This window comes from Bufo bufo, chromosome 1 (genome assembly GCF_905171765.1).
Source record: "Bufo bufo chromosome 1, aBufBuf1.1, whole genome shotgun sequence".
In the NCBI taxonomy this organism is placed as follows: Eukaryota; Metazoa; Chordata; class Amphibia; order Anura; family Bufonidae; genus Bufo; species Bufo bufo.
This window is the reverse complement of record NC_053389.1, coordinates 572,009,446-572,025,820: the sequence shown is the minus strand read 5'-3', so window position 1 is coordinate 572,025,820 and position 16,375 is coordinate 572,009,446. Positions and strand designations below refer to the sequence as shown.

Genomic DNA, 16,375 nt, shown 5'->3' with positions numbered 1-16,375 from the left:
TGACTTTGCAACTAAAGGCTTCCAGTGTTGGTTAGTGGATTTGGCATTTATTGTAGATATGTGGAAGACTATACAGGCCACATCAATGTGAAAATAGATGAAAGACAATGGAGGAGATTAATCAAAACGGGAAAACTGGCTCAGTTGCCCATAGCAACCAATCAGATCCCACCTGATTGGGTTCTATGGGCAACTAAGCCAGTTTTCAAAAAAATTAAATTTTTCCACAGTGTCTCTTATATACAGTATGTATGTGATCTGAACTTATTTAAAGCAGTTTTAAAGTGTCACTGAGCTTTCCAAAAAGTTTTAATATGCTATAGCAACATATCAAAGGTTTTGATTGGTTGCGGTCTGAGTGCTGAATCCCCCGCCGATTGCTAGAACGAGGAGAGAGAACCATGCACATAACTCTCACTCTCCTTGCAGCTGGTGATGGAATTGGAATGGGCTCATTGACTTTTTTTGAGCCCATCTTCTGCAGCGAGGAGAGAGCGTGCTATGTTCGCGCTCATCTCTCCTCCATCTAGACCGCCACCGATCAAAACTTTTAAGACTCAATTATGATTTTTTAAAAATATCTTCCTATATCTTTTAGCCCTTGAAGCCATCAGCTTTGCCCATATTTATTATATTGAACGCTCGCTTTCTGATATATATATATATATATATATATATATATATATATATATATATATATTCATAAATGATTAGTATTAGTATTATTATTTTGTGCTTAGTGCTAACGTAAACTCATACTCCTCCCCCTGTTCCCCTTATATTGTTTTTATTCAATATTACTTATTGTTTCCCCTGTATCTTTCTTTTTTGTTGTATCAATGAGATAAATGTGTCATTAGTTTTTATCATTATTCTAACACTAGCAGAAGGACCCGGCTTCGCATGGGTATATTTCACCTATTTCATTTAATGTTTGTGTGTGTCGATCTGCACAGTCCCCCCCCACCCCTTAACACTGACTCCTCACACACCCAGTGCCCCGCCTCCTTAAAATGGGAACTCCACAGCAGCCCACCCCTTTAACTTTGACCTTCAAAGGAGCCTGCCCCTTTAACAGTGAGTTCCACAGCACCACACCCCCTTGACAGTGACCTCCACAGCACTCAGCACTCGCCCCTTAACACTCACCTTAACTGTGTCCTACCCCTTAACAGAGACCTCCACAGCGTCTGCCCCATTAACAGTGCCCTCACAGTACCCCGCTCCCTTAACAGTGCCCTCACAGTACCCCGCTGCCTCTTTAATAGTGGCCTACTCAGTCCCCTGCTCCCTTAAGTGACCTCCACAACGGTCTGCCCCCTTAACATTACCAGCCACAGCACCCTCCCCTTTAACAGTGACCTCCACAGCGGCCGCCCCTTTATTAGTGACCTCCACAGTGCCCCGTCTCCTTAACAGAGATTTCCACAATAACCTGCCCCCTTAACCGAGACCTCCACAGCGTCTGCTCCCTTAACAGTGCCCTCACAGTACCCCGCTCCCTTAACAGTGCCCTCGCAGTACCCTGCTGCCCCTTTTTAATAGTGGCCTCCACAGTCCCCTGCTTCCTTAACAGTGACCTTCACAGAGGCCGCCCCTTTATTAGTAACCTCCACAGTACCCCTTCTCCTTAGCAGTGATCTCCACAACACCCTGTCCCCTTAAGTGACCTCCACAGCAGCTGCCCCTTAACACTGGCCTCCATCGCAAACCGTCCCCTTAACTGTGACCTCCACCGTTACCTGCCCCCATAACAGAGACCTCCACAGCATTCCGTCCCATTAATAGTGACCTCCACAGCGGCCGCCCCTTTATTAGTGACCTCCACAGTACCCCATCTCCTTAACAGTGATCTCCGCAACACCCCGCCCCCTTAACAGTGGCCTCTACAGCAATCTGCCCCTTAACACTGACCTCCATAGCTGATTGTCCCCTTAAAGGGGTTGTCCGGGTTCAGAGCCCGGACATACCCATAATTTCACCCAGGTAGCCCCACTGATGTTAGCATCGGAGCATTTTATGCTCCAATGCTCTCAATTGCCCTGTGCTGGATCGCACAGGGCAAGGGCTCTTTTATTTACAATAACACACTGCCGGGGCGAGGCTTCCGCCCAGCAGTGTGTTCAGTGACGTGACCGGCTCTGATGAGCGGGTTTTAGAGCTACCCTAGCCGCCTGGCAGTCCTATGGAGAGTCCGGTTCATCACCGGAACTCCAGAAAATGCATTTGCCCTGCGCGATTTAGCGGTTGTTGTTGTTAGGGGCAGTGATAGGGGAGTGTCTATGTAATTAGCTGGTGGGAGGAGCTATAAACTAGCTGGTTGTTAGGGGCAGTGATAGGCCAGTGTCTATGTAACTAGCTGGGTGGGAGGAGCTATAAACTAGCTGGGTGTTTTTAGGGGCAGTGCTGGAGGTGTGTAAGAGAAAGAAGAGCATCATGGGTTTGGTTGGATAAAGCAACAGGAAGTGCTACATACAGGATGTACCAGAGTATTTTGTATACATGGTGAAAATGGGTCAGGAGAAGCTAAGAGCATGAGGAAGATGTGTGTGTGTGTGTGTGTGTGTGTGTGTGTGTGTGTGAAGTAAATGGCTTCTAGCTGAGAAAAATTGCTTTCACCTGTACTTGATTTATGCAAAGTTTTTTTTTTTTTATATATATATACTATAGAGTTTTTACTTGTAAGGGTCGTTGTTGCAAACTGTCTTTGCAAACTATCATTAAAGGGAGTCTGTCAGCAGGTTTTTGCATATCAGACCCTTCACGGTGGCTGGAAGGACTTGAATAGACTACTAAAACTGTACCTTTCTTATGTTAATCTATTGTTGCATTCACAAAAAATATTAGCTTATTGAAACATGCTAATGAGCACCTTAGCCCCGTCTATGAATCTCCACCTTTCCTTAGATGATTCACAGGAGCTAGCATTTGAATCCTGCTCTCTGCTAGCACTGTAATCTCGTTCCTGCAACATGCACCACAATTTCGGCACAAATTGAAAGTGGTTGTCGGGCCTGGAAAATAAATTCTTTCAAGGCTGGAAACAGTGTGCCTGAGTGTTTGTGCCATTTTTGCTCATGTCACTGCTGAGGTCAGCGATTGGCTGCAGCAGTCAAGAGACCACAGATGGGACGTCATTTATAGCAGTGTGGCGGGGACAGGAGTAACGCTGGAGTGTCATTTCAAAAGGTCAGGATTGTTTATTATTTTACACTGTCTCCAGTTTTTCATTAATTTTCTTTTTCATGTCCGACAATCCCACTAAGCCAGAATTCTGGCTCATATTGCTTAGTAAATCTCTCCCAGTATATCGTTTTCCAGATTCAAAAAAGTTATGAGTTATGTGCAATACTTTATTTTTTTTCCCTTTGTGCAGGGAAGATTCTGTTGGATGTTCCCAGCCAGGCCTCAACAGTGATGAGGAAGAAGAGGTGGAGGTAAGATGTTCATACACTGCTCGATATCCTGTGTTATACTCTCCCAACCTCCCTGTAAGCCTTTCAGTCAGCGCAAAGAGCTGGAATTAGAGTGGGGTGTATAAAGTTGTGCCCTTTATTATGGAGCCCCCTTTTTTTGTAAATCCAGCACAAATAACAAACATGGGGGCACATTTATTAAGAGTGGTGTTTTAGATGCCGGTCTTAATAAAGGCCCATAGCTGGCGGTGGTTCCGCTGAAGTTATTAAGAGGCGCCGGCCTCTCATAACTTTGGCGTATCCTCCGTCAGTTCTAAATGTAAGACAGCTTCCTATCTGTCTTACATTTAGACCATTTTCTACTCCTAAAACAGGCGTAGAAAATGGTGAATGAGACGGGCCTACCCCCTTCCCCGCCCATGCCACGCCTGCAATTTTAGAACTGGCGTGAGCGGGACGAAGTCGCAGATAGCGGCACAACTAACCGTTGCACCATCATTTGCACCTGAAATATGACTAATTTAGGTGTATTTCAGCTTAGTAAATGACCCCTATAGTGTTTATTTCAATAATGGTTGCAGTGGTTCCTTTGTAAAAATATACTCTCGTTGACAAAAAATAAATAAAATTATGTATCCAGATAGAAATGTTGGATTGCTGTAAAACTTTGCATGCAGTTATATCTCAGGGAGATATATAAATGATTACAGGTGTGGGCTGATTAGACAGTGGGTTTTGCCACAAAAAGGCATAAAAGTGCATTCCCCGCTGCTCTATAAAAAGCCTTTCAGAGGCTACTTTTGGGTAGTGTACCTCTTGTGAGACAAAAAGAATCCTACACTGAGTGAAGGGGGAATGTAATTAAAACATAACTTTTACTAAATATACGTTAAAATGGTAATTAATACCGCTGCCACAATACATAGATATATGGAGTAAGTCTAGTCAAACATACCCCCATACATGTAGTCAAGCAAACCTATATGGTTGAAAATGTCCTAAATATAGTATGTGTTTGAACATTCTTACCGGATCCATTGCAGGTTTGGTCAAATGCGATCCAGTATAGTGCGGAAAGCTGGATCCGTTACCCGTCAGTCAGATAGGATCCGGTAAAATGCAGAGGACCTATTGCGGATTACGGGTAGGTCCTGGTGTCTGTGTCGCGGTGGACAAATATCACTGGGAGGGATACTGTCTCTGGTTCACCCTATAGATAAGTGAGGGAACTAATTAGACCCTACCTATCTACACAGAGCACCCGTCCCGAAAGGGGCGATCCTGTCTGGATTAGGGTTGTTTCGGTTATCGAACTTTCGATACCCAATCGATTCTTTTAGCCAATACCGGGATTTGTCTTTTATCGATAGTAGGCTGTGCTACTGCACAGCCCAGTATCAGAGAATATGGATCGCGCTGCTCTCAGAGTGTGCCATGTTCCCTCAGCAGCACAGGGAAGAAGGAAGCAGTCTCTCCCTCCCCCCTGTACTGCCTCCAATGAGAGCGCAGCGGAGGGGAGGGGCTGTGCGCCCTTCCTTGTCCCCCGTCCCCAGTATTAAAAACATTAGTGGCAGTGGCCACAGAGTCCCCTCACCCGCCTCTCATTGGTGGCAGTGGCAGCTTCTGATCGGAGCCCCAGCAGTGTAATTGCGGGGCTCCGATCGGTTACCATGGCAGCCAGGACGCTACTGAAGCCCTGGCTGCCATGGTAATCTCCCTGCTGCTGTGTGTACTATGCACAGGGCAGCAGGGAGAGTGTAAGATCCTATTCACCCTAATAGAGCTCTATTAGGGTGAATAGAAAATCCCAGGTTCTAGCCCCTAAGGGGGGAAATAGTTATTAAATAAACTGTATAAATATTTTTTTTTTTTATTAGAAATCGCCCCTTTTTTCCCCCCAATTTTACATATAAAATATATAAACAATAAATAAAAAAAATATTACATATCGCCATGTCCGAAAAGTCAAAACTATAAAAAAATGAAAAAATATCTTCTATGCGGTGAGCGCTGTAAAAGATAAAAAAAAATTAACAAAAACTGCGCGATTCGCCATCTTCTTTAGTCACTTTGTGCCCCAAAAAAATAGGATAGGACTGTTCGATTACGGGCTGGACGTTCCATAAAATGCAGAATGCACACAGCTTTTTTTGGCATTTTATTTTTTTCGCATGGTATCGAGTATCGCAATACTTTTTTATGGTATCGACACCGAATCAAAATTTTGGTATCGAAACAACCCTAGTCCGGATACCTGTCCCTATATTCGGCCAGTTCCCTAAATTTATAGTTCCTAATACCCACTCCCTCTTGGTTCACTGACCAGCACCAGCATTTCTCCCAGTTTTGTTGTCCACCATCCAAACACAGGTGATACCTTTATTACACACCCCTGTGGCTGCCCGGACCATTTTTAGGCACTTCTGGTGGGTTCACAGTGCGTTTTAAGCGTCTGCTTGATGTTAGAAAAAAAAAAAGAATACAAAATTGCAGCAAACCAGATTTTTGTATCCTGCAGAGTCTAGTAAAAGAAAAAAGTATAAGGGGTAAGGTCGTTCTCATATCAATGCTGTGAAGGCCGCTCATGTTAAGGCAGACTTGGGTAGGAATTTTTTATTTATGCCTTGTTCACATGGGGGAGGCAGACAGTAGCCCAGCCCCTAGTTGGGTACCTGTGGTTAGCTGTTTTGGGACCGCTGCACGCGAGTTGCACGACAGGGTTCCTTTCCCCCGTTATGTGTGCACTGTCAGGGGAATCCATGCGAAGACTAGACACTCCGGGAGTCCCTCTGGTCACGTTTGTGCCCTCCGCTACTCGATAGGTTCAGCACTGGTGGATGGCATCAGAGGGGGCCATAGAAATATGTTTATGCATTGCCAGCGAGGCTTCTATTGGCGTTTAGCTACTCTATGGTGCTCGGTGTGAGCGGAGTTTGTTTGGGGCACTGGTCAAGGCGTAAGTCACCTGCTGATCTGAGGGCTATTTAGAGCATTAGTGACTACTCAAAGAGGCTGTTAAAAAAAAATGACTGATCTGTGGACCGAGTCTATGGAGACCCCTCTGAGGGTGCCTATATTTTGTGAGGTGGAATACCTCTTTTTCATGTCTCATAATCTAAACAGCTCTATTATATCTCTCTCCCTGTGTGTATGTAGACTGATAGAGACCACTCTCATAAGACAAAAGCAGCTCCTAGAGTTAGTCTGAGCGGAAACCTAACCACCCCATTATAGTCTAATGGGGCCCGTGGGCTCCGTTCTTCTCAGTTATGTGCCTAATCCATCCTAAACAAAGCAGGAGAACAGAAAGGCTGAACGGTGATGTGAACGAAGCCTTATCTAGCCACAAGAACATCCTAGATCTTTTGTCTCTGTAGGCAATCATTCCGGTACATCTGGATCAGTGGCAAAGAGGATATTATTCCACGTTTTTTACAGTAAAGAATCTGAGTGGAAAATACCACTGCAGATCAGAGATACCTGCGAATTGTAGTATATCTGGAAGGCACATTACACCATTTCCAGTTTCAGGTTCTTCCCTTTGGGATCACCTCTGCAAGAGTTTTTACAAACATCATGGTGGAAGTGGTGGCTCATTTGAGGAGATTAAACATAATTGTGGCTAATAGTTGGAAGTTTAGCTCTGTCTCTGGAAACCAATGTGTTCCGAACCTGCCAACTTCTTTATCAGTTGGGGTGGATAAACTGGGAGAAATCCAGTCCCTTGCTTACCCATAAAATAATCTGTTTAGGTGTTCTATTAGACTTAATTCGTCCAAAAACCTTTCTGCCGTCTGAGAAGATATCAAAAGTGAGGACCAACGTTTCAGATTTTCTGAACCAGCCAGTCTGCTTGGTTAGGGAGGCTGTGACTCTGTTAGGTACCCTGATGGCATGTATTCCAGCAGTCACGTGCGCCCAGTTCCATTCTCGGGTGACTCAACAGTGCTTACTAGAAAACTAGAACAGAGATCAAAACGCCTTGGAAGACACAATCAGCATACCCCTGATGGTAAAACAGTCCCTAGTCTTGTGGCAGAATCCAGATGACCTTCACAGGGGAGTTCCCTGGGGCTTCAAAGACTTAAAAATAGTCACTATGGAGGCATGTCTTTGGGGTTGGGGACCGCATTGCTCTCGGCTCTCTTTCCAGGGACAGTGGTTAACAACACAGGCCAAACTATCCTCAAATCTGAGAGCTTCTGGCAGTTTGGAAGGTGCTGAAGGTCCTTTCTTTAGAATTAGAAGGACAACACAACTGTGGTAGCATACCTAATTTGGTATGAAGACACAAAAGTGTGGCTTTAAGACTTTTAGCCCCGGAGGATTTGTAGTTTTTGTTTTTCACTCCCTACCTTTCTGGGGCAATAACTTTTTATTTTTCTGACACGTCATCATATGAGAGCTTGTTTTTTGCAGGACAATTTGTACTTTCTAATGGCGTCATTTAATATTGCAAAGGATGTAGTGGGAGCTAGAATTTTTTTGGGAAAAAAGGCCATTATCCAACAGTTTTATGGGTTTTGTTTTTACGGTTCCCTATGGTTTGAATGGGTGCATGTTGATAAGACTCTCTAGCCTGTAAGTCCAGAAAGACACTGAGGAGGACCCGGAGGATGGTCTAATTTATTCTTCCTGTCCTTACCTGGTTGAAGGAGGATCATCTCTCATGGTAATGTCATCGTGGAGGATTCGTGAAAAGGAAATTACCAGTAAGTGTGATCCATATTTTTATTTATTTTTTACAATGGAACTCTATGGTGAACGGATGTCACAGTTTGGCATCGGTCTGAGGTATCCATTTAACATATACGGTACGTTTTTTTGTATATGTTTAACGGATGAAAAAACGCAAGTAGAAGTAGGAAATTTGTGTCATGGCACACTGTATGTGTCTTGCCATTCACAAACACCTTTGTTTGCAGTGGTGTCATGAATGAGAAACATGGACTGGAACCACATTGCAATGAATCCGGGTTCTGATTGGAATCCCACAATGGTCGGGTTTGCAGACAGACGCTTGTGGCGAGCACTTCAATCCTGCCTTTGATGTGGAGTGACACACTGCCCCCACTGCTGGTGTGATGATCTGGGGAGCCATTGCCTACAACAGTCGGTGACCCCTAGTAGTGATACGAGGGACACTAACAGCTTAGCGATATGTGCAGGACATGTGTTGCCTCTCATGGCAGGGATTCCAATTGTCATTTTTCAGCAGGATAATGCTCGTCCACTCACAGCAAGGGTTTCCCAGTAATGTCTCCTCCAGATTACAACACTCACTTGACCTGCCTGGTCACCAGATTTATCACTAATCAAGCATTTATGGGACAAGTTGGGACATCAGCTTCAGCAACCTAAAAGTGTGTAGGATCTATAGGCCCTGCTGCAACATCTGTGGGCAATTGTGTGTCAGGATACCATACGGAACTGGTATGCCTCCATGTCCAACCATATCTCACCCTGTATCCAGGGCTAGAGGAGGTCGAACAGGGTACCAAAGCCTCCTTTTAATTGTATGTTTTTCCCCAATAAACGTATCTTTTCCCTCTAATATTGTAATCCCTTACCATATTTTTCGCTTTAGAAGACGCACCGACTATAAGACGCACCCCAGGTTTAGACAATAGAAAATTAGAAAAAATATTTTCTAGGATCTCTTTGAAGGGAATGTGGTTTACTGGTGTTTTACTGAATTGGAGGTGTCAAGGTCAGAAACTTTAGGGTGTAGCATAGGGAGGGGGTTGTAGTTTTGGATTTAAAGGGATTCTGTCATCAGAAATGAGCCCTATAAGCTAAACATATGGCGATGTCCCTTGTAAAACACTGAATCCTAAAGTGAGTTTATCAAATGCCCCTGTGGCTCTATATTCATAAAAAAGCGGTTTATATCACCTGTCAATCACTTAAAAACGTGTCCAAGGGGACGTCTCATGGTGAAAGGTGCCCAGCGCAGCCTTCTGAGCTGAAATCGCCGCCCTCCCTTTCATTCGATCCGCCTACCTCAGGTGACTAACCTTCCTTGTGCCCAGCACCGCCTATGTCTCCTCTTTTCATCAACGATAGATAGCCGTAAGCTCGCGCATGCGCAGTGCTGGTATAGTGTTCCTTCCCTGTGCTGGCATCAGCCTCAGGGAAAGAACTGCGCATGCGCGAGCTCGCGCATCACGAGATTACGGCTATCTATCGTTGATGAAAGGAGGAGATATAGGCGGTGCTGGGCTCCTTCACAGGCGGGCGTGGCTGGGCACGGCTGGGCACAAGGAAGGTTAGTCACCTGAGGTAGGCGGATCGAATGAAAGGGAGGGAGGCAATTTCAGCTCAGAACGCGGCGCTGGGCACCTTTCACCATGAGATGTCCCCTTGGACACATTTTTAAGTGATTGACAGGTGATATAAACCGCTTTTTTTATGAATATAGAGCCACAGGGGCATTTGATAAACTCACTTTAGGATTCAGTGTTTTACAAGGGACATCGCCATATGTTTAGCTTATAGGGCTCATTTCTGATGATAGAATCCCTTTAAATGTACCTAGTCCTGTTACACACATACAGCTCTGCTACACACATATAGCTCTGTATACCCATACAGTTCTGTTACATACCTACAGCACTGCTACACACTAATATATTATATATTTTATATATATATATATATATATATATATATATATATATATATACTTTAACAAAAGATTAGTGCTGGCTGTATAGTTCCTCTGTTCTGGATCCTCCCATTGATGCCATCATCAAAGGTCCTTAAGCTGTACTTGGAGTTTTAATGTCCTTTCAGTACAGCTGTAGGACCTTGCTCTCCTGCTGCCGCTGATCATACAGATCGGTGTTGGCAGGGTGAGAGAGGTGTGTGCAGACGCAGAGCTCTCTCACTGATTGGACAAAGAGCTGTATGTGCGCTCTGCCAGATCATTAAAGGGGTTGTCCGGGCTTTTACTATTGATGACCTATCCTCAGTATAGGACATCAATAGCAGATTGGCAGGGGTCCGACAGTCTGCACCTCCAACGATCATCTGTTGGAGGAGATGCAGTGCACACGTACCGTATCTCTTCCTGTTCACCGGTGCTGTCTATGGCAAAGATTATAGACCGCAGCAGGAAGACAGAAGGGAGACGGCAAGTGTGCACTGAGCGCGCTGTCTTCTCATACAGCGGAGGATAGGTCCTCAATAGTAAAAGCCCGGACAACCCCTTTAAGACAGCAGTCAGGGGGTCTGTCTATGCTGGATCTCCCTGATTTTTTTCTTTTCTTGCTAAAAAAGTGTGTCTTATAAAGCGAAGAATATATAGTCAGGTCCATAAATATTGGGACATTGACACAATTCTAACATTTTTGGCTCTATACACCACCACAATGGATTTGAAATGAAACGAACAAGATGTGCTTTAACTGCAGACTGTCAGCTTTAATTTGAGGGTATTTACATCCAAATCGGGTGAACGGTGTAGGAATTACAACAGTTTACATATGTGCCTCCCACTTGTTAGGGGACCAAAGGTAATGGGACAATTGGCTTCTCAGCTGTTCCATGGCCAGGTGTGTGTTATTCCCTCATTATCCCAATTACAATGAGCAGATAAAAGGTCCAGAGTTCATTTTAAGTGTGCTATTTGCATTTGGAATCTGTTGCTGTCAACTCTCAAGATGAGATCCAAAGAGCTGTCATTATCAGTGAAGCAAGCCATCATTAGGCTGAAAAACCAAAACAAACCCATCAGAGAGAAAAACATTAGGCGTGGCTAAAACAACTGTTTGGAACATCCTTAAAAAGAAGGAAGGAACACACCGGTGAGCTCAGCAACACCAAAAGACCCGGAAGACCACGAAAAACAACTGTGGTGGATGACCGAAGAATTCACCAGAGTGAATACAGAGGGTTCACTACAAGATGTAAACCATTGGTGAGCCTCAAAAACAGGAAGGCCAGATTAGAGTTTGCCAAACGACATCTAAAAAAGCCTTCACAGTTCTGGAACAACATCCTATGGACAGATGAGACCAAGATCAACTTGTACCAGAGTGATGGAAGGTGAATAGTATGGAGAAGGAAAGGAACTGCTCATGATCTTAAGCATACCACCTCATCCGTGAAGCATGGTGGTGGTAGTATCATGGCGTGGGCATGTATGGCTGCCAATGGAACTGGTTCTCTTGTATTTATTGATGATGTGACTGCTGACAAAAGCAGCAGGGTGAATTCTGAAGAGTTTCGGGCAATATTATCTGCTCATATTCAGCCAAATGCTTCAGAACTCATTGGACGGCGCCTCACATGGACAATGACCCAAAGCATACTGCAAAAGCAACCAAAGAGTTTTTTAAGTGAAAGAAGTGGAATGTTATGCGATGGCCAAGTCAATCACCGGACCTGAATCCGATTGAGCATGCATTTCACTTGAAGACAAAACAGAAGGGAAAATGCCCCAAGAACAAGCAGGAACTGAAGACAGTTGCAGTAGAGGCCTGGCAGAGCATCACCAGGGATGAAACCCAGTGTCTGGTGATGTCTATGCGTTCCAGACTTCAGGCTGTAATTGACTGCAAAGGATTTGCAACCAAGTATTAAAAAGTGAAAGTTTGATTTATGATTATTATTCTGTCCCATTACTTTTGGTCCCTTAATAAGTGGGAGGCACATATGCAAACTGTTGTAATTCCTACACCGTTCACCTGATTTGGATGTAAATACCCTCAAATTAAAGCTGACATTCTGCAGGTAAAGCACATCTTGTTCGTTTCATTTCAAATCCATTGTGGTGGTGTATAGAGCCAAAAATGTTAGAATTGTGTCGATGTCCAAATATTTATGGACCTGACTGTATGTCATCATTACATCCATTCCTAAAAAGTTTAATTCCATTCCAACAACACCTCCTTCTTGCTTCTTGGTGTATTATCATCATTTTTTGTTTGTGTGTAGTTATTTTTATAAAGGGGGTGGACTCGCCAGTCAAAGTTATACAGTAGAATTGGAAATGTATGGTATTGCTTACTCCCGGGAACTGGCACAGTGTCTTGACAATGCCTCTGTGCATAGCAGTAAGTCACAGGTCCAGAAGGAGCGAGATCCAGAAGTGCTCCAAACACCCTTTTTCTGTAGTATAATAAAACATACCAAAAATGCAGTGGTAAATTCACGTAATCGGGATCACTCATGTTAAATTCGATTGCACATTTACTACAAAAATTTGCATTGGCGTGGTTTACAAAGAGAAATGGCACATAGTACAGTATATTTAGGCCACTTAAATATACAGAATATTTTATCTTCTTTACTGCTGAAATGGCATTTCAGCTCCATCTACTGGACAAAATATGGCATAATCATGCACTAAAAACTCAAAGGCCCTGATTTATCATACCTACACTCCAGAATTCTACTGTCAAAAAGTTCCAAAAGTAGGGCTTTTGTGGCTTTTTGAACTCTCTCTTGCTCAAAATTTCACTCCAGGAGGAGGTGGAGTAGCTTATCTAGACAAAAGTGTTAGGTCTAAGGCTAAGATAAATTCATCAAGTAACATGAGACATTTGATAAATGTGGCGTAAAGTACTCCAACACAGACTCAAGCAAAACTGACTTCAAATATTCCCTTCATGATAAATTTCCCCACAGACTATAGTGCATTGATAAATTAGGGCCATCATTTGCTTGTCTAAGCTATTGGAGATGTCACTGTTAGGCCCCTTTCACACGGGCGAGCATTCCGCGCGGATGCGATGCGTGAGTTGAACGCATTGCACCCGCACTGAATCATGACCCATTCATTTCTATGGGGCTGTGCACACGAGCGGTGATTTTCACGCATCACTTGTGCGTTGCGTGAAAATCGCAGCATGCTCTTCTTTGTGCGTTTCTCACGTAACGCAGGCCCCATAGAAATGAATGGGGTTGCGTGAAAATCGCAAGCATCCGCAAGCAAGTGCGGATGCGGTGCGATTTTTACGCACGGTTGCTAGGAGACGATCGGGATGGAGACCCGATCATTATTATTTCCCCTTATAACATGGTTATAAGGGAAAATAACAGCATTCTGAATACAGAATGCATAGTACAATAGCGCTGGAGGGGTTAAAAAAAATAATATTTAACTCGCCTTAGTCCACTTGATCATGCAGCCGGCATCTCTTCTCTCTCCTTCTTTGCTGATTGCAGGAAAAGGACCTGTGGTGACGTCACTCCGGTCATCACATGGTCCATCACATTATCTTTTACCATGGTGATGGACCATGTGATGACCGGAGTGACGTCACCACAGGTCCTTTTCCTGCAATCAGCAAAGAAGGAGACAGAAGAGATGCCGGCTGCGCGATCAAGTAGACTAAGGTGAGTTTAATATATATATATATTTTTTTTTTTAACCCCTCCAGCGCTATTTTACTATGCATTCTGTATTCAGAATGCTATTATTTTCCCTTATAACCATGTTTATAAGGGAAAATAATACAATCTACAGAACACCAATCCCAAGCCCGAACTTCTGTGAAGAAGTTCGGGTTTGGGTACCAAACATGCGCGATTTTTCTCACGCAAGTGCAAAACGCATTGCAATGTTTTGCACTCGTGTGGAAAAATCGTGCATGTTCCCGCACCTTTTCCCGCAACGCCCGTGTGAAAGGGGCCTTAGAGAGACACAAAAAAACCTTGGGATCGGTGTTCTGTAGATTGTGTTATTTCCCTTTTATATCACGTGTTATTGACGTCATCAGTGGCGGACTATTTAAATCCCATATCTTTTGATTAAATTCTACTTGAAAAAGACTCAGACTCAGTATGTGAGTCGAAACGCATTGTTTTTCTAGTCCTCTACATGGCGAAATAAAGAAAGATTGAAGATCACACCTTACTGCGAGCGAGTGCCGGTCCTTTACTTCACATAAATTATAATGCATCTTACGATGACAATTGTATATCGTATAGGCTGCTCCATTCATACACTCCCTTTGTACACCACTTCATGCCAAGTTCGCATGGCCCCCTGAGTGGGAGGGGACCTCCAAATAATGTCCATATACCAAAATGTCAATATCCAAGAGACAGTGACCTGCTCCATACAATAGCGAATGAAGGGGTTAAACTGGGAGTGGGCTTAAAAAGGAAAATAGCCGCGTGAAAGAGCTTAAATGGTGTCCTGTGAGCAATGCGTGAATAAATTCCATATTTTCACTTTTAACTACTGGAACGCTGCTTCTTTTTCTACATGCTGATTGGATTGGAGGCCACAGATTCACGTCTTTTAAAGCGTTTGTACCCATCTATTAAATTTTACTATGAACTGTGCTGCTTTACCTTTGCTGATTGTTTGGTCTGGATAGGGGTTGGACTCCTCAAAGAGGGGATCTTTTTGAGAGCTTAGATAGAATTTTTATAGTTTGTGTCTTGGATTTCTCAAATGGTTGCCGTACCTTTTTTTTTTTTTTTTTTTTTTTTACTTGAAAGATTTGATCCAAACTATGGCACTTGCATCTCCTGATTTGTGATATTTGCCGAAGACCTAGACCTTTTTATTCCTTAGCCCTTTCAAGTTATTGCCTGTAACAATCTTTTTTTTTTTTCCCTCAGTGGTCAGATGATGAGAATACAACCACTCTTACGGTAGGTCTTTCTTTCTTTCTTTCTTTCTTTCTTTCTTTCTTTCTTTCTTTCTTTCTTTCTTTCTTTCTTTCTTTCTTTCTTTCTTTCTTTCTTTCTTTCTTTCTTTCTTTCTTTCTTTCTTTCTTTCTTTCTTTCTTTCTTTCTTTCTTTCTTTCTTTCTTTCTTTCTTTCTTTCTTTCTTTCTTTCTTTCTTTCATTTTTTTATTATTAAAGGGGGTTCTAAAATGAGCCAAAAGTAGGGAGTATTTTGTTATTTTAATACCTTTACCCGTTCAATCCCCCCTCCATTCACAACCAGTCTTATTTACCTGGCTGCAGCAGTGACATGCCCATATACTCCATGTGACTACTGCAACCAATCACTGGCCTCAGTGGTATATGACATGAGAACACTAAGGCCAGTGATTGGCTGCTGTGGGTTAGGGTGTTTCATTTTGTAATGGAAAAATTTCAAGAAGATTGGATAATATTTAGAGGTTGCACACTTTGATCAGTTTTGTAAAAGTAGGCAAAAAATATGTTTTTTTTTTTTTTTCAATGTTAATTACGTTTATTGGGAAAACTAGAAATCACAAACCTAAAATAATATTAAAATTAGACACTAAGATTAATAGGTAGTATGGTAGGCAAAACATGTGTTATATTAATCAACTTTGAACGATGCAATCCCTTCTTTGTTAGCTTGGTGACTACTTTTCTGTGATGCTCGACTACCCTCAACAAGAATTGTTTTTGTTGTTCGTCTCTGACCGATTCCTTAAACTTTTTTTTATCAGAGCAATTCCTCTTTCTGCGGTATCATTGACCACGCTCTGTTCACATGACTTCTTAGAGAATCACTGCAGTATTGTCACGTCGTGGATCCCAAACAATTTGTTTTATTAGTAATGAAACGGCTCAGGTCTTTTCCTTCAAAAACTAGGTTTTTACCCTCTAATCGTTTCATTTTCCTTTTTTATTTGCAGGTTTGGTTTCTAATTTTTTTTTTTGTCATATTTTCCTTAACCACCTCAGCTCCCCTAGCTTAAACACCCTTAATGACCAGGCCACTTTTTACACTTCTGACCTACACTACTTTCACCATTTATTGCTCGGTCATGCAACTTACCACCCAAATGAATTTTACCTCCTTTTCTTCTCACTAATAGAGCTTTTATTTGGTGGTATTTCATTGCTGCTGACATTTTTACTTTTTTTGTTATTAATCGAAATTGAACGATTTTTTTTGCAAAAAAATGACATTTTTCACTTTCAGTTGTAAAATTTTGCAAAAAAAAACGACATTCATATATAATTTTTTCTCTAAATTTATTGTTCTACATGTCTTTGATTAAAAAAAAAATGGT

The 16,375-nt window shown here is 42.8% G+C and overlaps 1 protein-coding gene across 1 annotated transcript in view; it reads left to right on the top strand.

Annotated features, from left to right (window-relative positions):
• The window catches only part of CDC123 (cell division cycle 123), a 107,605-nt gene that overhangs the window by 7,240 nt on the left and 83,990 nt on the right, over positions 1-16,375 (top strand). Inside the window, exons 3-4 of the mRNA XM_040413207.1 lie at positions 3,377-3,437; positions 14,997-15,029. Of these exons, the coding sequence (XP_040269141.1) occupies positions 3,377-3,437; positions 14,997-15,029 (94 nt within the window). The remainder of the gene's footprint in view (positions 1-3,376; positions 3,438-14,996; positions 15,030-16,375) is intronic.